The 16,721-nt window shown below is 41.0% G+C and overlaps 1 protein-coding gene across 5 annotated transcripts in view; it reads left to right on the forward strand.

Annotated features, from left to right (window-relative positions):
* The window catches only part of lrch2 (leucine-rich repeats and calponin homology (CH) domain containing 2), a 213,691-nt gene that overhangs the window by 170,691 nt on the left and 26,279 nt on the right, over positions 1-16,721 (forward strand). For all 5 annotated transcript variants that reach the window (XM_068047725.1, XM_068047726.1, XM_068047727.1 and 2 more), the window contains 4 exons: positions 345-392; positions 2,658-2,726; positions 9,025-9,094; positions 11,442-11,554. In XM_068047725.1, coding sequence (XP_067903826.1) covers positions 345-392; positions 2,658-2,726; positions 9,025-9,094; positions 11,442-11,554 — 300 coding nt within the window. The remainder of the gene's footprint in view (positions 1-344; positions 393-2,657; positions 2,727-9,024; positions 9,095-11,441; positions 11,555-16,721) is intronic.

Below are 16,721 nucleotides of genomic sequence, written 5' to 3' on the forward strand. Positions count from 1 at the left end.
TGCTTCCCTAAAAAGAACACTACTTACTATATTAAAAAAATTGTAGACCTTACCTTTCCCTTTAGTTACTAACCCACTTTACCTACTTCAGTGACTTACCAGATACTCATCAAACAGGTAGCTTCTTCCCAAACCAATCACCTACCTGCTTGCCTGTGATGTTTGATGTTGTGTTTGATTGCAATTAAATTAGCTGTCCACTTTGTAAGATTCCTGCATTACTGTGTATACTGTATTTTATATACTAGACACTTTGAAAGTAATATATGTATTATCATACAAAAACTTGTATTTAATAAAATCTAACTGTCTAAACTTCAATGTATTGCCTTTTTTCTCAACAGCTAAAATCTTCAAAGAAGAATAAAGAGGAATTTGAATATGAAAATGAGGTATGTATTTTTTACTTAATGTTTGAAATATCCTTAACCGTAGAACGTTGTTTATATAGCTAGAAACTGTGGAAGCATGTTTGTTTTTATTATAAAATTAAGTGGTTTCATTAGATTCACGTTCATTTTAACTTCAAGCAGTTGAATTTAATGGTTGCTATTCTTGTTGCTTTTATAAGGAATACATTTTTTGGCATAAATTGTATCAATCTTGATTGCATTGTGTTAACTGTTGACATTTTTCTCTATGTATATCTTCCCTTCCTGCAGTGTTTGGTTAACATTCACCAAAATCCTTTTAATCCAAAACTGCAAAGAAACCTTTTAGTCATTTATTACACCAAGCAGAACAGAATTTAACCTCTAAATCTCAACTAATTTTATAATGCAATGCAGCAAGATAACCCTTTGGATCCTCACAGGAAGTGCATTGTATAGATATTGCGAGAATTTCTAACATTAACATGAATCGCTGAGACACTTCTTTAGCATTGGCAGATACAATTCTAATTATGGCCTTGGAGCAGTTTATTGCCACTAGATTTAATTTGCCAGCTTTGTCAACTGCATCTTATCCAATCAATGATCCTCTGTTTTCTGGTTCTTAATCAGCAAATGTATGCTGTATCCTGTTTTCACAATCCTAACCCAAGATGCAGCTTGTATTATGCAACTGAAATAATCAAGTGGATCTTGTATATCCACAATGCCTTTGTCTCCAAAGGATCGCACGGTTGAGACTCATTGAATATTTTTAAGGCAGAGGTAGATAAATTCTTGACTAGCAATGGGGTCAAAGGGCATCAGGGGTAGGCGGGAAAGTGAAGTTGAGGCCACAATCAGATCAGCCAAGATCTTATTAAATGGTGGTAACAGGTCTACTCCTGTTCCTAATTCGTAAGTTCTTATGACTGAATTCTGGTACTTCACACAGAACAGTGTGAGATTGTGTCCTTATTTATACTTTGGTTTGAGTAATTCTGAATGTAAGCAAGAAGAGTAATTATAAAAAATGTTGAAATTTGCTTTTTAAAAATCAAACCTTGCAATAACTGAACCACTTGTTCAGTGTAGCATTTGAGTCACATTGAGAGATTGGTTCAAAGCTTTTCTTCAACTCCCTTTCAAACGGAGTGACTTTCTCAGCACCCCTGAGTACATAGTTGTGCATTTTAGACAGAATAAAGGTTATAGAAGAGTAGTCAAGCTTACATTACATCTGCTATGTGCATCTTCAGTTGGCTTAAAAAAAAAACTATGAACTCAGTTATATCGGGAAATTTATCACAAGATTTCTTTTCTAACTGAAATGTGGCAGTGTGGAGGCAAAAGGTACAACGATTGAGTTAGTATGTGCTCTTCCAGGTTAAAATGGTCATGATTAAAAAGACTTTCAGGTTTAATTTTTTTAAAAATCGCTCAACGGGAAAAAAGGTATTGTTTACTAGGTTTATTAGTGGAAGAGATTCAGCTGGTTTTAATTGTTGACAAGAACTCTGCAAGTGTTAGGGCAGGTAATTTAATGCATTTCAGCACAGATATAAACTTGGGGCAGCATCTCTTTAACCCTGCAAGATATCTTTACTCATCTTGTGACCAGCTAAACAGGGATTCCATTGAACTCTAACAGTATATTTTGTTGTAAAGCATCACACACCTATCAGTACATACTTTGAAAGATAGTACTTTATAGCTTGCGAAATTACAACTTCAAGTTATAGAGCAAATTAATTCTGTCAAACATTATCTAAAGACTTGGTCACCCTCAAGATAAAATGAACAAATGAAAACCTCTATACTGTTAATGAATTTGATTGCAGGACATACTGTGTGCACTTTGGCATTGAAAATCTTATTTTGTTTAAGAATTAACATGGTAATTTTTGTACCAAATGTTGGGGCTGTTTGCCCTTCTCATTAGTTACAGTAGAAATATATCAATGTTGCCTAATTTCACTGAGTTTTTCCCAAAAGAAAACAGAGGCACCATCACTGATCCTCTGAGCAATTTGTTTCTTCTGCCTCTTGTTCTCTCCCTGCCACCTTAGTCAATACATATATTAGCAGCTGTTGATGTAAGGAGAAGTGTGAAATGGCAGATCTCGAAAGAATGGAAATATGCTAAAACAAAGCTATTTTCTGTCTGGTGCCTCCTTGAAGTTTTTCATACAGATGAAGGAATAAATTGTCTTAAAGTACTATTGTCGCCTTTCTTCCATTTAATAATTTATCCTATTTCATTCACTTCTGTTTTCACACCTACAGCCAGATAATGAAACTACACTCATGCCTTCACCATCTTCTGTTCAGATCATACCCAGTGTATCATTTGAGGTATTGTTACTGCATTTAATTGTTATCTTTCTAACTCTTTCACATCCTTTTGTTAAGATACTTTGTGTAGGATTGGTGAATTCACTGAAAGCTTTCAATGGGATTTATCTTCCATGTACAGCTCTCTCCGGATTTTGTTTTAGTCATGACTTTGTAACAGCTTATGATTTAGAAGCTCATTGTATTTGTTTTATATGCTTTTTAATGTGAGATGTAAACAAAAAATGTATTAAGAGGAAAAAACTTTAATGCTATATCTGTATTTTCTCCACCCCTCCCCTAGTTGTGGTCCTGTCTCCCCTGCAGTATTCCTTGGTTCAGGTAAAGGGCAAATGACTTGCTCCCAGGTCTGGAGCAGTGCTGCTCTGTAACAGTTGGGTGAGCGAAAGTGACTCAGAATCATTTACTCAAAGTGTTAGGTTGCTCTCTTCCTCCTGGGAAATGCAGTACCTCTGCATGGTGGAGAACCACAGGGCCAAATCAAGAACACAACCACAATGTGCCATTCTGAATGATGCATCAAGCCATCTACCTGCTACACCATTTCAACCCCCACAATTGTACTTTTGTTTTGTTTTGCAGAAAATAGTATGTATTCGTTTAACTATTGCAAACCATTGCACTAATTGAAATCAAATTTAAATGTAATGCCCTTAAGTTCCTCCAACAAGTCAGCATGTTTTTCCAGTGAGCAGCTGAATCATACAGATCAGAAGGATCCCAGATTTGATTCCCACTCTGCTGTTCGATGATCTCAACCTTTATTTGTTCATAGGATGGGAATGTCACTGGCAAGGCCAGCATTAATTGCCCTTGAGAAGGTGGCGGTGAGCTATCTTCTTGAACCGCTTCAGTCCATCTGGTGTCACTACACCCACAGTGCTGTTTGGCAGGAAGTTCCAGGATTTTAACCCAACGACAGTGAGGAACAGTAATATATTTCCAACAGATAGCTTTAAGTGCTGTAAGCATATTCTACCATATCTGGGGATTCATCTTTCAAGCAGTCTTCAGTGGGGATTCCACGTTCAACAGATAAAATCAAAGCAAACAGGGTTCTTAGATTTTTGAGGAGGAATCTTTGGTATTGCAACAAAAATATCAGTTTTGCAGCTTACCAAACATTCGTTCATCCAATCCTGGGGTAGTGCAGGTTGTGTGTGGGATTCTTATATGGCGAGATATAAAGAAGCTTGATGTGATCCAAAGATACGTGGCACAGTTCTGCTCGAATCAGTATGGGAAATGCACCAAAGTCACATTCTTGAGCAAAGGTTTGGAATGTGAATCGCTACAGCAAAGGAGGGAGAAAAGTAGACTGGCCATGTTCTATAAAATATGGAATGAACTGTTGGGAATTGACAGAAACAAGAACCTAGTGCTCGCTGGCAATGATCAGACATGAGATAGGCATTCACATAAACTGCAAAGACCCTGTCTTGGAAACAAATGGTATCAAAAATCTTTCTTTTCAAGAACAATCCAACAGTGGAACAAGCTGCCAAAGGAAATAGTCACAGCCCCATCACTTGAAATTTTCAAGACCCATCTTTAGATTATCTCCATAGGTTTTTCATTATTATGACTACCATATCAGCAGATCATATCTGCTTTAGCTAGCGCTAACCACATTCATAGATTTTCATATTCTGCCACTACTATGATGCTGACACAACCAAAGCAGAAGTCAGGATGGCGTGAGGCTTGGAGGGGAACTTGAGGTGGTGCTGTTCCATGCGCTTGTTAATCTTTTTCTTCTGGGTGGTAGAGGTCAGGATTTGGAAATTGCTGTCAGAGGAGCTGTGTTAAGTTGCTGCAGTGAATTTTGAGGCTAGTACATGCTGCAGCCATGCTCCATGGTGGTGGAAGGAGTGAATGTTTGTGGTGTTAGTTGGGGCGCCAATCAAGCGGGCTGCTTTGTCCTGGATGGTGTGAAGCTTCTTGAACGTTGGAACTGCACTCATCCAGACAAGTGGTGATCCTGACTTGTGCCTTGTAGTAGATGGTGGACAGGCTTGGGGAATAAAGAAGTGAGATATTTGCCACAGAATTCCCAGCCTCTGATCTGCTCTTGTAGCCACAGCATTTGTATCTGGTCCAGTTAAGTTTCTGGTCAGTGGTGACCCACAGGATGTTGGTCATAAAGGATTCAGTAATAGTAACATCGTTGAATGTTAAGAGGAGATGGTTAGATTCTGTCTCGTAGGAGATGGTCATTGCCTGGCACTTGGCTGGCCATTTGTCAGTCCAAGTCTGAATGTATTGGTTTAGTTGCATTCGGACATGGACTCATTATTTATCTGAGGAATTACAAATGGATTGAACACCGTGCAATCATCAGCGAACATCCCCACTTCTGACCTTTTTCTTAATTCGTTCGTGGGATGTGGGCGTTGCTGGCTTGGCCTGCATTTATTGCCAATTTCTGATTGTCCTTGAGAAGGTGGTGGTGAGCTGCCTTCCTGAATTGCTGCAGTCCTTGGGCTGTAGGTACACCAGTGCTGTTAGGAAGGGAGTTCCAGAAATTTGACTCAGTGACAGTGAAGGAATGGCGATATAGTTCCAGATCAGGATGGCGTGTGGCTTTGAGGGTAACTTGCAGGTGGTGGCGTTCCCATGTATCTGCTGCCCTTGTCCTTCTAGATGGTAGAGGTTGTGGGTTTGGAAGGTGCTGTCAAAGGAGCCTTGGTGAGTTGCTGCAGTGCTTCTTGTAGATGGCACACAGTGCTGCCACTGTGCGTCGGTGGTGGAGGGAGTGAATGTTGAAGGTGGTGGGTAGCGCACCAATCAAGCGGGCTTCTTTGTCCTGGATGGTGTCAAGCTTCTTGACTGTTGATGGAGCTGCACCCATCCAGGCAAGTGGAGAGTTTTCTATTACACCCCTGACTTGTGCTTTGTAGATGGTGGACAGGCTTTCGGAAGTCAGGAGGTGAGTTATTCGCCACAGAATTCCCCGCTTCTGACCTGCTGTTGTAGCCACAGCGTTTATGTGGCTGGTTCAGTTCAGCTTCTGGTCAATGGTGATCCCCCACCCTCCCCAGGATGTTAATGGGGATTCAGCGATGGTAATGCCACTGAACGTCAAGGGGAGATGGTTAGATTCTCTCTTGTTTGAGATGGTCATTGCCCGCCACTTCTGTGGCACGAATGTTACTTGCCACTTACCACCCAAGCCTGGATGTTGTCCAGGTATTGCTACATATGGACATGCGCTGCTTCAGTATCTGAGGAGTCACGAATGGAGTTGAATATTGTGAAATCAACAGTGAACATCCCCACTTCTGACCTTATGATGGAGGGAAGGTCATTGATGAAGCAGCTGAAGATGATTGGGCCTAGCGCACTTCCCTGAGGAACTCCTGCAGTGATGTCCTGGGACTGAGATGATTGACCTCCAACAACCATCTTCCTTTGTGCTAGGTATGACGCCAACCAGCAGAGAGTTTTTCCCTGATTCCCATTGACTCTAGTTCTGCTAGGGTTCCTTGATGCCATACTGTCAAATGCTGCCTTGATTTCAAGAACAGTCACTCTCCCCTCAACTCTGGAGTTCAGTTCTTTTGTCCATGTTTGGACCAAGGCTGTAGTCGGGTCAGGAGCTGTGGCGGCTCTGGTGAAACCCAAACTGAGCATCAATGAGCAGTTTATTGCTGAGCAAGTGCTGCTTGATAGCACCATCAATGACCCCTTCCATCACTTTGCTGGTGATCGGGAGAAAACTGATAGGGCAGTAATTGGCCGGATTTGATTTATCTTGCTTTTTATGCACAGGACATACCTAGGCAATTTTACACATTGCCAGGTAGATGCCAGTGTTGTAGCTGTACTGGAACAGCTTGTCTAGGGGCACGTCTAGTACTGGAGCACAGGTCTTCAGTCCTTTTGCCAGAATGTTGCAGGGCCCATCGTGTTTGCAGTATCCAGTGCCTTCACCCGTTTCTTTATCACGTGGAGTAAATCCGATTGGCTGAAGACTGGCATCTGTGATGCTGTGACCTCAGGAGGAGGCCGAGATGGATCATGCACTCGGCACTTCTGGCTGAAGATTATTGCAAATGCTTCAGCCTTGTCTTTTGCACTGATGTGCTGAGCTCCCCCATCGTTGAAGATGGGGATATTTGTGAAGCCTCCTCCTCTAGTTAGTTGTTTAATTGTCCACCACCGTTCATGACTGGATGTGGCAGGATTATAGATTTGAGACCTGGTCTGTTGGTTGTGGGATCGCTTAGCCCTGTTTATTGCATGCTGTTTCTGCTATTTGGTGTGCAAGTAGTCCTGTGTTGTAGAGTATAAAAGTAGGGAAGTGTTGCTGCAACTGTCCAAGGCATTAGTGAGACTGCTTCTGGAGTATTGCATACAGTTTTGGTCTCTTTACTTGAGGAGGGATGTAGTTGCATTGGAAGCAGTTCAGAGGAGGTTCACTGGATTGATTCCAGAGATGAGGGGTTTGTCTTATGAAGAGAGATTGAGCAGTTTCGGCCTTTACTCTCTAGAGTTTAGAAGAATGAGAGAGATCTAATTGAGGTATATAGGATGATTAAGGGGATTGACAAAGTAGACGTAGAGAGGATGTGGGGCAATCTAGAACGAAGTGGTCTTAGTTTTAGGATAAGGGGTAGCAGATTTGAGGAAAATGAACAGAGATAAGGAGAAATTACTTCTCTCAAAGGCTCGTGAGTCTGTGGAATTCACTACCCCAGAGTGCAGTGGATGCTGGGACATTGAGTAAATTTGAGGAGATAGACAGATTTTTAAATTAGTAGTAGGTTGAAGGGTTGTGGAGAACGGGCAGGAAAGTGGAGTTGAGGCCGAGATGAGATCAGCCATGATCGTATTGAATGGCGGAGCAGGCTCGAGGGGCTGAATTGCCCACTTCTGCTCCTAGTTCTTATGTTCACCAGGCTGACACCTCATTTTTAGCTATGCCTGATGCTGCTCCTAGCATCTCCTACACTCTTCATTGAACCAGGGTTGGTGCCCCGGCTTGATGGTAATGGTAGAGTGAGGGGCATGCTGGGCCATGAGGTTACAGATTGTGGTCAAATACAATTCTGCTACTGCTGATGGCCCACAGCGCCTCATGGATGCCCAGTTTTGAGTTGCTCGATCTGTTCGAAATCTATTCCATTTAGCACGGTGATAGTGCCGTGCAACACGATGGTGGGTACATTCAATGTGAAGATGCTGGTGGGCCAGGACATACCCAGGGATGGTGATGGTGTCTGGGACGTTGTCTACAAGATATGATTCAGTGAGTATGACTATGTCAGGCTGTTGCTTGACTTGTCTGAGATACAGCTCTCCCAATTTTGGCACAAGTACCCAGATGTTAGTAAGGAAGACTTTGCACGGTCGACAGAGCAGGATATGCCTTTGTCCGGTGCCTAGGTTGATGCTAGTTAGTCCGTCTGGTCTTTTTATTTTTTGACTTTTCAATAGCAGTTTGATGCAACTGAGTGGTTTGCTAGGCCATTTCAGATGGCAGTTAAGACCCAGCCACGTTGCTGTAGGTCTGGAGTCACATGTCGGCTAGATCAGGTGATGATAGCCGATTTCCTTGCCTAAAGGACATTAATGACTCTGATGGATTTTTAATGACAATCCAGTAGTTTCATTGTCGTTATTATAGAGACTAGCTTTTAATTTCAGATTGATTGATTAATTTCTTGAATTTACGTTCATCACCAGCTGCTGTGCTAGGATGTTAATTCATGTCTCTGAAGCATTAGTCCAGTCCTCTGGATTACAAGTCCAGTAGCATTAACACTATGCTCCCATTCTTGACTGGAGTGGTAATGGGGAAATTAGAATTGACCTGTATACCTCTGGGTTTAGGGAAGGTGTTCTTGCTCCTGGTTTGCTATTTTGCCACCCTTGCTGAAAGTGTATGCCAACATTGGATGAGGATAGGTGTAATGCTTACTACATTTATGCACTTCATTTACTGTAACCTGTAGGACTACAGACCAAATGCTGGAAGGTAAGATTATGCTGGGTGGCTCGTTTTTCAGCTAGCGCAGACATGATGGGCCAAGTGGCATCTTTCTGTGCCATAAACTTTCTGATTCTACAGTTGAATAGCCTGATGACAGTTACTGATGCACATGAATAACGCCTATTTCGATGGGTTAGTATATATTTGAAAAAATAAATGATGGTGTGCTAATAGAAATCACAATAACATTTTTGTTTTGAATTGCTGGAATTTAACTTTGAAAGATTTGGAATTGAAATTTTGATGGAGGGATAAAGGGCTTGTCTCCTAGTTTCTAAAAATAAAAATTGCATTCTGTCACAGGAGGATGATAGACCTGTCGGTTTTTCCACTCAACCCTCATCAGTACCTTTTGGTCTCAAGCCTAGATCTGGTAAGTCATGTGGTTATTTCCTCTGAATTTGTCTGCCTTTCACGTGTAATTATCTTCACAATTTGCCTAAGTTTGGGTGGAAGTTAGTTGGTAAAATCTTTACATAATGTAAACATAGATAATTTTGATAAATTAGTAAATAGGTTTATTACTATCATTTGACTCATATATGAAGATTAATTATTCAAAGCTTCAATTGCACATAAATAAGTTGTATATCTGATCTGACCTAGAACAGATTGTAAACCTGCAGCTTGTTGGTTATCTCTGTGGTCAAATTCATAGCTGAAACACAAATATACTAAAGGTACACAAATGTCTCCAAATACAGAACAACTGAAAATCTATTTAATGAATCTTTGACTGTTGTATTTATGCCTCTTACAGAAAGATAGGTTCCCTTTCAGATAACCGTCTACTACTCTAGTGTCTAGAAACAGAGTTGTAACTTTTGGGTTGGATTCAAATAGTGGAGTATGTATAGTTTGTTCACATGTCTTCTTTGGCCTCCTTGTCTCGAGAGACAATGGGTAAGTGCCTAGAGGTGGTCAGTGGTTTGTGGAGCAGCGCTTGGAGCGGCTATAAAGGCCAATTCTAGAGTGACAGACTCTTCCACAGGCGTTGCAGATAAAATTGGTTGTTGGGGCTGTTAGAGTTGTCGCTCTCCTTGAATTTCTGTCTTTTTTCCTGCCAACTGCTAAGTCTGTTCGACTCGCCACTCTTTAGCCCCGCCTTTATTGTGTCCGCCAGCTCTGGCGATCACTGGCAACTGACTCCCACGGCTAGTGGTCACTGTCACAGGACTTCATGTTGCGTTTGTGGACGTCTGGTGGGTCTGATACCAGTGACGAGCTCGCTGTACAGTGCATCCTTGGGGATCCTGCCATATTCCATGTGGCTCACATGGCCAAGCCATCTCAAGCGCAGCTGGCTCAGTAGGGTATATATGCTGGAGATGTTCAAGTATAAACTGCTTTATTATCACAGATGGCAAGATACACAGAATTGAGAGCTATACTTATATTCAGGCATTGGAATATACTTGGATTCTTTTGCACATGCTAAGTGCATGTAGATATTGATATATTTGTTTAAAAAATAAAGTTTATCGTGGGAAAACCATTCTATATTTGAGTATAACATTTCACAATATTGGAAATTCTATTAAGTTCCTTCGCAGTACTGCCTGAGTTACCGGATAAAATGGGTCATTGTTTGTTTGCTGTGGTAGGGCATGTAATGGCATCTCTCTCTCGTTAAACATGGCTTTACATGTTTAGGATTATGGCATTGGCAGTTGAAAGTCTGATCTAATAACATGGCAGCTGGGCAACTGACTGAACAGGACAAACAGCCTCCATATCTCCATAATTTCACAATCCTTCAATCTGTTGGTTAACAGCAGAAGGACTGAGAATGAAATGTAAATTAGAGTGGGTGAATTCAAAGTTAAATTAGGTGCCGAAGGAGAAACAATGGATTAAGAGGAAGGAAAAAAGATTTTTGTAAATTATATAATGTAAACTTACAGATAATTTTGATAAATTACATTTTTAAAACTCCAACCATTAAAACTTGAAGGAATGAGACTCATGCTTGTGATAGTTCATTTTCAGTGCCAGAAAGGTTGACTGGCAATAATTGACGTATCGTACAACTAAAAGGGTAATTAGACTGAAATGGACAAGACTTAACTTCCTGTGGGAGACTTGTTTGTATCTAGCATGCAAATACAGCAATTTCATGCAGTTCCATGCATTTTTATGGTGAGGCAGACAATTAGAAACCATTTTTGCAAAGCTAAAGAGTGGCACATCTTGGGACAGCTTTAGGATTTTTATGTTGGACCGTGCATATGCAAGTAAGTAATGGTGAGTGGCATTAGCCTCACTATTTCTTTATCACCTAATGATGAGCCATTATATCTAAGTCATGAAAGCCAGACTTCTAAACCAGGTATTGCACAAAGCAAAGAAAGAAATTGACAAGGAACTGCCACATTCCTCTAACCATGCTTCCACCAGCAACACCTCTATTATGTTATTGAGTAGACTTCTTGTTCTAAGATGCCATTCGTCTATTGTCAAACTGAGTGGTATTGAATAAGTGCTGCAAAGCTTCTTCCAAACAGAAACCATCCTTCTTAGTCCTCTAAATACATAAAAACAATTGGACAGCCTGCTCCCAAAACATGATGTGGGCCCACCCTAAATATTTGATCAGGCCTAGCTTATTTGGGCTCAGTCATGTGTGACGCAACAGCCACAGCACAATGTTCTTGATCTCTCAATGCTCTTGTCCCATGATTTCATATTTACCTTTTTTGTTTGTACTGCAATTTAAACAGCTTTTACACGACCATCTCGTCAGGAGTTTGGAGCAATGGACCCAGGTTTTACTATCAGAAGAAAAATGGAACATCTAAGAGAGGAATTGGAACAAGTTAGGCAGCTTAAACAGGTGAAGCTATCTTTAGCTAGTTTGGAGCTATCTTTCCTTATGCAATGCTGTTAACTAGATTTAAATAAAGTGTAATGTTGTGTTTGTGATATTTTGTGAAGTATTTACTGGAATGTGGAAAGACATCCAGCAGTGGGATTACATTTTTTTCTCTCTCTGGTTGCATCTGGAGAAAGAATTTTGAGCTGCATGAGACCGGTGTAAAGTACTTATGGTTGCAGGTCTGTCATTTGGCAAAGCTGTTTTTTCAAGTGCATGCTGAAACAAATATAATTTTTTTTAAAATTCCTATTGTCAATATTTGCAAATTTACATTGTCTAATCTTGTTAACTTTACTGGGAACCTATAAGCCATTCAGCTCCTCAATCCTGTTCCATCGTTCAATTAGATTATTGCTGATCAGTATCTGAACCCCCATTTACCCACTTTTGCTCCATATTCCTTGAATGCCCTTTACCTAGTAGTTGCATTGCTGGTTAAAGAGGAAATTAATGCATTAGTGAGGAAAAATATTAGCTCTGATGATGTGGAATCTGTATGGGTAGAGCTGAGGAACACTAAGGGGCAAAAAAACGTTAGTGGGGGTTGTATATAGACCCCCAAACTGTAGTGGTGATGCTGGGAATGGCATTAAATGGGAAATTAGAGATGCATGCAATAAAGGAACATCTGTAATTATGGGTGACGTTAATCTGCATATAGATTGGGCAAATCAAATTAGTCACAATACCGTAGAGGAGGAATTCTTGGAGTGTCTACGGGATGGTTTTCTGGACCAATACGTTGAGGAACCAACTAGCGAGCAGGCCATCCTAGACTGAGTATTGTGTAATGAGAGAGGAATAATTGACAATCTAGTGGTGCGAGACCCCTTGGGGACGAGTGATCATAATATGATAAAATTCTTCATCAAGATGGAGAGTGACGTAGTTGATTCTGAGACAAGGGTCCTGAATCTTAGTAAAGGAAACTACGAAGGTATGAGACGTGAGTTGGCCATGACGGATTGGGAAACGTTACTTAAAGGGATGACGGTGGATAGGCAATTGCAAACATTTAAAGAACGTATGGATGAACTGCAACAATTGTTTATCCCTGTCTGGCACAGAAGTAAAACGGGAAAGGTAGCCAAACCATGGCTTACAAGGGAAATTAGAGATAGCATTAGATCCAAGGAAGAGGCATATAAATTTGCCGGGAAAAACAACAGACCCGAGGATTGGGAGCAGTTTAGAATTCAGCAAAGGAGGACCAAGGGATTGATTAAGAAAGGGAAAATAGAGTACAAGAGCAAGCTTGCGGGGAACATAAAAATTGACTGTAAAAGTTTCTATAGGTATGTGAAGAGAAAAAGATTGGTGAAGACAGATGTAGGTCCCTTACAGTCAGAAACAGGGGAATTTATTATGGGGAATAAAGAAATGGCTGACCAACTAAATGCATACTTTGGTTCTGCCTTCACAAAGGAAAACACAAATATCATACCGGAAATGTTGGGGAATACAGAGCTTAGTGAGAGAGAGGAACTGAAAGAAATCAGTAATAGTAGAGAAATGGTGTTGGGGAAATTGATGGGATTGAAGACTGATAAATCCCCAGGGCCTGATGGTCTGCATCCCAGAGTACTTAAGGAAGTGGCCCTAGAAATAGTGGATGCATTGGTTTCATCCAAGATTCTGTAGACTCTGGAACAGTTCCTACAGATTGAAAGGTAGCTAATGTAACCCCATTATTGAAAAAGGGAGGTAGAGAGAAAGCAGGGAATTATAGACCAGTCAGCCTGACGTCGTTAGTGGGGAAAATTCTAGAGTCCATTATCAAAGATTTTATAGCAGAGCACTTGGAGAACAGTGGTAGAGTCAGCATGGCTCTACGAAAGGGAAATCATGCTTGACAAATCTACTTGAATTCTTCGAGGATGTTACTAGTAGAGTTGATAAGGGGGAGCCAGTGGATGTGGTTTATTTGGACTTTCAGAAGGCTTTCGACAAAGTCCCACTTAAGAGCTTAGCATGTAAAATTAAAGCGCATGGGATTAGGGGTAGTGTGTTGTGATAGATAGAAAATTGGTTGGCGGACAGGAAACAGAGTAGGGATAAATGTGTCTTTTTCCAAATGGCAGTCAGTGACTAGTGGGGTACCGCAGGGATCTGTGCTAGGACCCCAGCTATTCACCATATACATTAATGATTTAGATCAGGGAACTAAATGTAATATCTCCAAATTTGCAAATGACACAAAACTGGGTAGGAGGGTGAGTTGTGAGGAGGATGCAGAGAGGCTTCAGGGTGATTTGGAGAAGTTGAGTGAGTGGACTAATGCATGGCAGATGCAGTATAATGTGGATAAATGTGAGGTTATCCACTTTGGTGGCAAAAACAGGAAGGCAGATTATTATCTGGCTATAAACTGAGAGGGGGGAATATGCAGCGAGACCAGGGTGTTCTTGTAAACCAGTCGCTGAAGGTAAGCATGCAGGTGCAACAGGTGGTAAAAAAGGCAAATGGTATGTTGGCCTTCATAGCGAAGGTATTCAAGTACAGGAGCAGGGATGTCTTGCTGCAATTATACAGGGCCTTGGTGAGACCACACCTGGAATATTGTGTGCAGTTTTGGTCTCCTTATCTGAGGAAGGATGTTCTTGCTATAGAGGGAGTGCAGCGAAGGTTTACCAGACTGATTCCTGGGATAGCGAACTGACATATGAGGAGAGATTGAGTCGGTTGGGATTATATTCTCTGGAGTTCAGAAGAGTGAGGGGGATCTCATAGAAACCTAAAAATTCTAACAGGACTTGACAGGGTAGATGCAGGAAGGATGTTCCCGATGGTGGGGGAGTCCAGAATCAGGGGTCATAGTCTAAGGATACGGCGTAAACCTTTCAGGACTGAGATGAGGAGAAATTTCTTCACCCAGAGAGTGGTGAGCCTGTGGAATTTGTTGCCACATAAAGCAGTTGAGGCCAAAACGTTGAATGTTTTCAAAAAGGAGTTAGATATAGCTCTTGGGTCTAAAGGGTTCAAAGGGTATGGGGCGAAAGCCAGAACAGGCTACTGAGTTGGCTGATCAGCCATGATCATAATGAATGACGGAGCATGCTCGAAGGGCCAAATGGCCTACTCCTCCTATTTCCTATGTTTCTATATGATGAATCGTGAAATTTGTTACATGAAAGCAACTGAATAACATATATGGTTTGAGGCAATGTGTCTGAAGCAAACATGAGTTTTCCTGAAGGAAAATATATTGAGGATGTAGGTGGTGAATAGGGTCAAGGGTCCATCTTGATTCTTGGAAGGCATTTGATAAGGCCCCTCCTAGCATGTAGCTGGCTACTGTAAAGGCTGAGTGGACTTGAGATGCAGTTGCATATTGAACTATTACTCGGAACTTATCAATGACAGTAGCTCGAATTGGGCAGCTGTGACAAGTGGAGCCACCCCCACGTTTTCACTGTTATATCCACAACCTCAATGAAAGATTTGCTCACAAAACATAATCTGTGAATGGGATAAAATTGCTTAGGAAACCAGCATATTCCAGTAAAATCTACAGGCCTAACAGAAGGAATGGTAAGTGGACAATCTGTCTTGGAATTAAAAATAGCAATGGAGTATAAATAAAGTTGACAACATTAGGAGTATTGCTACCTGGTATTGATAGCAATTTGCTAAGTAAATAGATTAATCAAGTAATAGGGATACTCTCTTTAAAAAAAAAAGTTAAATATTTTATTGGTCATTATTATGAAAAATATGAAGTAGTGGAAAGGGTTGCAAGAAGGACAAAGCTTACATCAGGGATACAAAGCTTTTTTCATTGGGATCAACAGAGGAATGCTAATTTGTTAAAGTTTGTGAAGCATATTGGATGAGAGGTTGTGGGTAAGAAAATAGTTGTGCTGAGGCAGTGGACATGATTTAAACATCAGAAATGTGGATCCCTGCTGTAAAATGGAAGACATAGAAGAGATAGAAGAAAAGCTAAAAAGGTTTAAACATAAAATACGAACTCTTGGTGTTCCTCCTGAATAATCCACAATCTGCATTGCAGTTTCTGGGGGTAGCGATTCCACTTTTGGTGAAATTGCACCCGAAATGGTAATGGTTTCGAAGTTTTTTTTTCCTTGAGTTTGCACTCCAATTCAATTTTATATTGCCAAATGCAAAATGTGCTCTGAGTGCAACCTGGCAGCATTTTAGAACAAAACTTTTTAAAAGACCTTTAAAAAAAATTCCATGATGTATTTTGAGTGGTAATTTGGTATAGTTTGATCAACACAGCTGAAAATTGGTTTATCACAAAAAATAAGCATTTTTAATCACAGCATCGATCTACCACCTGTGAATGACCTGATTTTAAATTAGAGAATTACTTTTGAAAAATATACAGAAATATTTGCTATGTATATTGGGGTACAGTACAACAACAGCTTGTATTGATATAGCACCTTTTAAAGCAGTGAAATATCCCAAGGTGCTTCACAAGAACATTATCGATCAAAAATTGGCACTGAGCCAGGAGGAAATATTAGGGCAGATGAAAGAGGTAGGTTTTAGAGCATGTCGAAGGAGGAAAGATAGGCAGAGATGTTGAGAGTAAATTCCAGAGCTTAGGGCCTTGGAGATTGAAGGTATGGCTGCTAATAGTGGAGCGTTTAAATTCAAGGACGCTCAAGAGACCTAAATTGGAGGAGTACATGCATCTCGGAAGGTTGTAGTGCTGCAGGATCTGGTTGTACATGTGGAAACCCGCTGTTTATGGATTGATCTCTCCAAGGGACTGCATGTAGATGAGAAATAGGTAACGGTGCAGGAGTGGGAGGAGGAGCCATTGCAGGTGTTTCTCTGGCTACGACTGGCGAGTGCGGTACCACCCAGCTGGATGATGGGTGGGGAGGCATTGGAGGAGGAGATATGGTCAACCATGTCAAAGGCTGCAGAAAAGTCAAGTAGTACGAGGAGGGGTAGTTTACCTTTGTCACAGTCACAAGATGTCATTAGTGATTCTGATAAGATGTTTTGGTGCTGTGGTAGGGGTGGAAACTGGATTGAAGGGATTCATACATGGGGTTCTGGGAAAGATAGGTACAGGTTTGGGAGGCATCTGCAAATTCAGGGACTCGGGAGGAATTGGGAGGTTGGAGATGGCGTAGTAGTCTGTGAG

This window comes from Heterodontus francisci, chromosome 15 (genome assembly GCF_036365525.1).
Source record: "Heterodontus francisci isolate sHetFra1 chromosome 15, sHetFra1.hap1, whole genome shotgun sequence".
NCBI lineage: Eukaryota > Metazoa > Chordata > Chondrichthyes > Heterodontiformes > Heterodontidae > Heterodontus > Heterodontus francisci.